The sequence below is a fragment of the Mercurialis annua genome, linkage group LG1-X (assembly GCF_937616625.2).
Source record: "Mercurialis annua linkage group LG1-X, ddMerAnnu1.2, whole genome shotgun sequence".
NCBI classification, from domain to species: domain Eukaryota; kingdom Viridiplantae; phylum Streptophyta; class Magnoliopsida; order Malpighiales; family Euphorbiaceae; genus Mercurialis; species Mercurialis annua.
This window is the reverse complement of record NC_065570.1, coordinates 46,105,746-46,113,951: the sequence shown is the minus strand read 5'-3', so window position 1 is coordinate 46,113,951 and position 8,206 is coordinate 46,105,746. Positions and strand designations below refer to the sequence as shown.

General features: G+C 31.7%; 1 protein-coding gene across 1 annotated transcript; it reads left to right on the top strand.

Annotated features, from left to right (window-relative positions):
• Window positions 1–1,532: 1,532 nt before the first annotated feature.
• On the top strand, window positions 1,533–6,613 carry LOC126664355 (probable transcription factor PosF21). The gene is made up of 4 exons (XM_050356712.1): window positions 1,533–2,593; window positions 3,243–3,375; window positions 3,589–3,673; window positions 5,882–6,613. The coding sequence occupies exons 1-4, from the start codon at window positions 1,932–1,934 to the stop codon at window positions 6,265–6,267; spliced, it is 1,266 nt and encodes a 421-aa protein (XP_050212669.1). The 5' UTR covers window positions 1,533–1,931; the 3' UTR covers window positions 6,268–6,613.
• Window positions 6,614–8,206: the final 1,593 nt, after the last annotated feature.

Genomic DNA, 8,206 nt, shown 5'->3' with positions numbered 1-8,206 from the left:
TGTATGTTTAGTTAATAATTATTTTTATAATTATAAATTATATTTAAATATAAAATATTAAATAATTATTGATATATATTAGTTAATTAGGAGTAGTCTATCTTATTTAAACATAATATAAATTAAAAATATTAAATAATAACTAAAATAATAATTTATAAAAATAATTTATCTTAATTAGAATTCTAAATAATTAAATAACAATAAAAATAACAATAACAATTGCTAAATATTAAAGTAGTTTATTCGAATTAGTACTCTAAACAATTATCTCTGCATAGTATTAGAAGTAGTTTATTTTAGTTAGTACTCTAACTCTAATTAACTCTAATAATTATCTTAATAGTTTTTAATTAATAAGTATGTTTTATATAAAAATATTAAATAATAATTCAAATAATAATTTATAAAAAATAATTATGTTAATTAAAATTTTAAATAATTAAATAATAATAAAAATAATAATCCCTTCTCCATCCGTGTTTTTATATATAGTATAGATAATTCAACAGTTTTTTATCATACAAAAAATCCAATTTTTATTGAATTAACTCTATAAAAAATCACGAATTTTACACGAAAATTCATTCTAATCACGACTTTTAAAAGTTGCCAAATAAAACTATAAATTTTTATTTTTTTTCAAATCTGTCCCTGATTATTTTTTGTTGTATTTTAACCTTTCATTTTCTTTTCAAATTTGCCGGATTCCGGTGGCCATGTCACCAAAAATATGTCGAAAATTAATTTGGTGATATATTTGAAAATAAATTGAAAATACATAATTATATATGAAAAATCGTGATTAAAATAAAATTTTTTGTAAAAATCATGATTTTTATGCGATTAAGTTTTTTTTTATTTCATTATTATCCACTTAATTTATAATTTTTATAGTAATACTGTAACAGAAATAAAATAATATATAATAAATATGTTAACAATCATGACCTTTCCTATATTTCTGAGGTGCAATACATCATCTTTTTTTTACAAATTTCTGCTATTTGAATTTATTACTACTTTTTTCTTGAAATATTGAATTAATTACTATAAGTGCATTTTGCTTTGTGAATTTCCTTATACTAATTTCATTTCTCAAACAAAATTAGTAATAAATATATTTCCATTCCAATAGAAATTTACAAATCCCACGAAATCAACAAAAATAGACATCAAATTAAACTCCACTACATCCACCGCAGACAATAATTCCCCTCCTTCATAAACTCTCCCAACTTCTCTCACTGTCCAAAAGCGAACGGCGTGGAAAAGAATTCCAATACATCCAACTCTATAATACTCATCTACGCTCATAGCATCAAATGCACCGTAGATGAACACGTAAGCATCTTTAAAAAGTCAACAAATGAAGAACCCTTTGGTCAATGAAGTAGACAGGAAGTTATGGTAATAGAGTAACAAGAAGCTTCTATTTCCATAAATGTATATAAAAGGGCTGATTGATTGATGTTTATGGTGAAAATTTTAAAAAAAATTAAAACAATCTTCTGATGTTAGCATGTGATTTTGATGAATTAGATTCTTGATAAAAAGTTTTTTATTCTCTTGTTAAATTATTTTGTTTCATATTCCTCTGTTTGTCTTAAAAAAAAAATCTAATTTTTAATGCTATATAAGGTCAGAAGTGAAAGGAATTGATCTGAATTTTGCTCTCATTTTTCTATTTTTGTAGATTTTTTTCATTTGGGTCCCTTTAATTTTCTCATTTCTAGGGTTTTCTGACATTTTTGGTTGGTTAGATCTCCAATCTTTTTAGGGTTTGTTTGATTTCTTTATAATCTTTGAATCGCATTGTTTCTATAATAGCGTGTTTTTTTTTAATAATTTTAGTCTGTTTATATTATTTCTTGAATATTGTATTTGTGGGTTTGGGTTTGAGTTAGGGTTTTGTTTTGAGATTTCTATAGATGGATAAGGATAAAATTTCAGGTCATAGCGGGTGTCTGCCGCCTCCGTCGGGGCGGTTTTCTGGGTTTTCACCAACTGGAAGTTCATTTAATGTGAAACCTGAGCCACCTTCATCCCCTGCTTTCCCCCCTTTGGTTCCTGGTTCTAGCTCTGACCCTAGTCATTTCGGTCATGTATCGGATTCTAGTCGATTTAGTCATGATATTAGCCGAATGTCGGATAACCCGCCTAAGAATTTGGGACATCGAAGAGCTCATTCGGAGATTTTGACTCTTCCTGATGATATTAGTTTCGATAGTGATCTTGGCGTAGTAGGTGGTGCTGATGGACCTTCGTTCTCTGATGAGACCGAGGAGGATTTGTTTACGATGTATCTTGATATGGATAAGTTCAATTCATCGTCAGCTACGTCGGCTTTCCAGTTAGGGGAGCCATCAACTCCTGCACCATCAGCACATGGAGGAGTTGATATGGGTGCTGGACATAGCGAGAGGCCGAGAATTAGACATCAACATAGCCAGTCTATGGATGGGTCGACTACTATTAAGCCAGAGATGCTAATGTCAGGTGTAGATGAGATATCTGCTGCTGATACTAAGAAAGCTATGTCTGCTGCTAAGCTTGCTGAACTTGCTCTTATGGATCCCAAGCGCGCTAAAAGGTATAATGCCTTTAGTTAATTGTTTATGTTTTTAATACTAGACCATCTTTATTGTGTTGTTTCTTATAATGAGATTGTTCCGTTGCTGATTTTAATACCAGTATATTCCTTTCATAAGTAAATAGAAGCTGTTGATATGGCACTAAAGGATAACGTACTTGTTGAAGTGTAGAATCATTATGTTTGGATGGAATGTTTTAGTTGAAATGTTTAAGTATCTTTGCGCTAAAAAATGTTAGTCCACAATGAATTATTTTCTTTGTTTCGTGAATCGTAGGAGTTTTATAGTTTACTGGCCCTCAAAATTATACTAAAATGCTGACTTATATTTGTTTACTTAAACATTGTGATTAACTGGGATCATTTTGTCAAGCACTTATCTTAAAAGTGGCTAGCAAGAAGAATGTTCCATACCCGGCTGATTTTCTTTTTGATGATCAAAGTTCATATCCCATTAATGAAATGTCCACTGATGTAAAGTGTTTCTCTGTGTTTTATTTCCTTTGCTTCTGAAATTGAGGAATCAGAATTCTGTGTTTTATTTCCTTTGCTTCTGAAATTGAGGAATAGGAATTGTTACTATTATTTTATTGTTCTTTTTGACGTGCTGTATAGTAAAATATCGTGTGCCTTTTGGTATGTATAATAGGATCTGGGCAAATAGGCAATCAGCGGCAAGGTCAAAGGAAAGAAAGATGCGTTACATTGCTGAACTTGAAAGGAAAGTACAGACACTGCAAACAGAAGCAACATCATTGTCTGCTCAATTGACTTTATTACAGGTAAATTGCATCAGATTGACACGCTTCTTAAACTCTTAAGCTGATGGTATTTGCTCTCAAGTCTTATCATAATCATATTTATACCTGCCGTATATATCATATGCTGTATGTTATGCACTTCATTGAATCAGTGAAATGTCTGGTCAGAACCTATGTTGCATGTATATTGACCAAATTGGATTTAACAGTCTCCTCTTATGTCTTTTTTGCCAGAGGGATACAAATGGACTGACTGCTGAAAATAGCGAACTTAAATTGCGGTTGCAAACAATGGAGCAACAGGTCCACTTGCAAGATGGTAAGGGTCTCATTTATCTCTATCCAATTATAAACCTTATTTGATTGCTTCAGTCCCTTTCTGGTTTAGTATTTCTGATTCTTAGGAGAGAAATATTTGAACCAAAGACTAATAGGAAGCCATCTGACCTGATTAAAGATATGCTATATTTTGTTTTGAATTTTTTCAGACTAGTGTATGAATTGTGATGCATTGCAAATTACATCCACACAGCTCTAGATTTTGTTACTTCTCACCACCCTTTTTTTATTATTATGTTTCTTTTTCAAAGTAAACTTGTTTTAGGAAGTTATAATTTTGAGATGTGGACTTCTATTCTTTTTGTTGCTTTCTGGGAAAATGACATAACTTTCCAATTTTGTACTTCCTTTCCTGGCATTTAGAAATTTCTTATTGTTTATCAACATAGGGAGCTAGCCATGGCCCTAATCTTATTATTTATCATTATCTAGGTAGGTAGTTAGAAATGGCCATAATGGTTATTTTTCTCCTGTCCATTCATAGATGTCTGTTGTTGGGAATATGCTTGTGTCTCGTGTTCAAGTTAGGTGTCTTTTTATATCATGGTTTTACATAATGCACAATATGTTATTTATCGTCCAATTCATAATGAAGTTTTTCCCTTTTGATATTTACTTAATGATACATTATAGGGGATCTGAAATCTCAAGCTGTTTCTACTTTTCCATTTCTTCTTTACAAATACCTTCCCAGTTTCAAGGGGCTCTTCACTAATGATATATTTTTTCTTAAATTTACCCTTTTAAATTGGATTATTCTGAAGGTTCATGGTGCCGGTGGCCAGTACAATTATATTGTCTGATACAATTAGATTGAACCTGTCCAGTACCATTGCATTGTTTCCGATACTGATATGGTGCATGACAAGTGTTATTGAAGGTTCTCTGTATCATTTGTTTATGGTTTCTTGAATGCTTGTTCATTGTTGGTAATAATCTGTCAGCATAGTTGAATGTGTTGCTATACCATCATTATGTGATAAGAGGAACTCATTTTATTACACGAGGAGAAACAAATTAGAGCATTTGAAACACTGCAATTAGAATGTTGCTAGGATAGATATTCCATTTGACTATTTGAAGTTGTATAGTTTGCAAGTATATTTAAGATACTATTAATGATACATGTAATTTGAGCCATTTAATTGTTTCTTGGCTCTTTAACTCATGAAATGATTTAACCAAGAAGACAGTACTTTGTTTAGATCCATTTAGTTATTGAATTTAGCTGTAAACTAAGGAGACTTATTGGAGGCGCAATCTGTGTTCCAATATTTCGGTATTCGCACTAACCCTTTTTTGATGATTTGTCCTGGATGCAGCCCAAACCTTACTGCAATGTTGCTAAACAACCCTGGTGTGCAAAAAAATGTATTTTGCAATTTTTCTCCCTGATATGCACGCACACATGTACAAATGCAAAATAGTGTTTCTCCACCAGTAGACTTTTAGTCTGATTGATCGAGTCATAGCCTAATTTTAGTAATTTCTGATAAATAGTAATTTATCGAGTATTTAGTCTGGACTCTGGACTCGTGTGTCATTATCAATAGGCTTCTCGTATTTATTTAGAAGAATTAGTTGTTTGAAGTCTTACTTTAATATTTTTTTCTTTTCAATTAGTTCATATGGCATGATAAAGAAACCAAACTGCAAAATTCTTTTACCGTAATTCTTTTAGAGTCAAGGCTTTCTTTTCCCCTATCTGATGTTGTGGCATTTGCATTCTCGTGGACTTGTAAAGTAGCTCATGTGAGTCTATTTATATGACTATTAGCTTAATAAGTTCAAGGATGGTAAAGCTGATCTTTTTTAGGTGTCATTGTTGCAAATGATAACATGTTTATGAATTTAAATATTTAAAGCATGCTTTTTTGGAATTTCAAATCCTTTGATCTTTTTGTGATATGAAATTAGGGATCGGCTGAAGTCTAGTTGTTTATAACTGTTGACTGTAATTTTGCATGCTGTTGCTATGCTTCCTATATTGGAGACGTGGCAGTGGCATCTCAGCATGGTAAATGTTACTGGTGGCTATATGTGAATAGCTCCTGGATCACATTTTCCATCATTAGTGGATATAATGCTGTAATTGCTTCTTATTTTGTGCACTAACATCGAATTTCTAATCTATCTGTCTGTCGGATTTCATATATTAAAAAGTAATGTATTTTTGTCTTTCTAATAGCATTGAATGATGCATTGAAAGAAGAAATTCAGCATCTGAAGGTATTGACTGGTCAAGCTATGGCAAATGGTGGTCCTATGATGAACTATAATTCGTTTGGAACGAGCCAGCAGTTCTATCCCAACAATCACTCGATGCACACACTTTTAACAACACAACAGTTTCAGCAGCTCCAAATTCATTCTCAGAAGCAGCAACAGCAACAGCAACATCCATTTCAGCAGCATCAACTGCATCAGCTTCAGCATCAACAACTACAGCAGCAACAGCAACAGCAACAGCAGGAACAGCAGCAAGCTGCCGAATTGAAGATGAGGGGAACGATGCCTTCTCCAAACCACAAAGATAATCCTTCAGATAGTAATCGTTCCTCAACAAACGATTGAAAAGAAATGGCCCTTTGAGCCTCGTACAAGGTTCACGACTTTTGTGTAAAATCCTAGTTGCAGTCTGGTGTTAGATAGAATATCCTTGGTATCTTTTTCCGTCTTCTTACCGAACCTGTCATTTTATTAATTTTTTTCCCGGTCTGATTAGGTACACAGATTTATATTTTATTTAGATCTATATTAGGAAGTTCTATGTTTAGTTGGAGACAGAGTTATGTGATATATACGCCGTATAGTTTATGTAGCATCTTTGTTGTTGTGATATTATACATTCTTTTGTGGCGATTTGTTTTGTTATGACTCCAAATTTGCAGATGATCTGATTCTGCAAGCCTTACGTTAACATGTTACTTGTAATAATGTTTGTGTTCTCTTATTTATGCTTTATTTGTCCTCTTGATTGGTTTCTCAAGATTAGCGTTACAGTGCAGCTGATGATTGTTTGATGGAGAAGTGGATTTGGTTGAATGAGAGTTCTGACAGAAATGAATACCATTACAGTGCAGTTTTTTCTGATATTGTCTTGGTGTATGTTAAAATTTCAAGAGAAAATTACACAGATTACGAGGTTGTCTTAAATTATTCTCAATATTTCGGTTTAAAGTCTCAATTTGCAAAAATATGGTTCACCTTTAGGGGCCGTTTGGTTCAAGGTTGGGAATGAGAATCGGAATGAGAATGGGAATGATTGTTTCCATTTTTTTATTGGTTCAAAATTAATGTAGGAATGAGAATGGATAAAGTTTAATAAAAATATTTATTTATTATATTAAAAAAAAAAAATTAAAAAAAAATTAAAAAAAATATTTTCGAAAAATTAAAAAAATATTTTCGAAAAAATTAAAAAAATTATTTTCGAAAAAATTAAAAAAATTTAAAAAAAAATTTAAAAAAATTATTTTTTAAAAAATAAAAAATTATTTAAAAACAATTATTAAAAAAGTTTTTTTTTATTATTTTAAGTATATTTTTTAAAATAAATATTTAAAAATTATTTTTTTAATAATTATATATTTATTACTTATTATTAAAATATTTTATAAATTTTGATTTCCATTCCCAAAAGTCCATTCCCATGAGGTAAGGGGGGAATAGCTGATTCCCATTGAGGGGGTAATCACATTCCCATTTCCTAGTACAATTTGACAAAACAAACACAAACAATGGGAATCATTCCCATACCCATTCCCATTCCCATTCCCCTCTTTTTATGGCGAACCAAACGGCCCCTTAATTTCTTTAATTTTTATGTTTCTATTTTCATTTTACGGTAATGTTATTCTTTAAATAAACACAACTATACATTCAACTTCTATATCAATTTTATGTAACAATTGCACCTTCAATTTTTTCTGAGGAAATCTATTTTCATTTTACGGTAATGTTATTCTTTAAATAAACACAACTATACATTCAACTTCTATATCAATTTTGTGTAACAATTGCACCTTCAATTTTTTTTCTGAGAAAATTACACCATATGTCTCAATATCTATAAAAATAAACGTTAGCGACTCAAAAAACAATTTTATGCAGAAATCTCTCATTTTATTTTTCATCTTTTCATTTACACCTTAAAATATTTATAAGCCAATTTTACCCCTCATCAAGAGTTAATGAATAAGGAAACCTCATGGACTCTGTACCAAAAAAAAATGAATAAGGGAATAGGTGGCGGTTGGACAAAAAATGGTCTGACCAGTTAGGGAATGGTCTAACCGGTCAGGGGATGGTGGTCGGACCGGCGGTCAACGGCGTCGGACCGGCGGTCAACGGCGTCGGACCGGCGGGCAACGGCGGCGGTCGGACAGGCGGTGAACGGCGGCTGTCGGCGGTCAGTGGTCAACGGCGGCGGTCATCGGTCAACTGTTGTGGTCAAATATTAAAAAAATTAAATAAAATGGCAATTTGCTCTTAGTGGGGTTTGAACCCATGA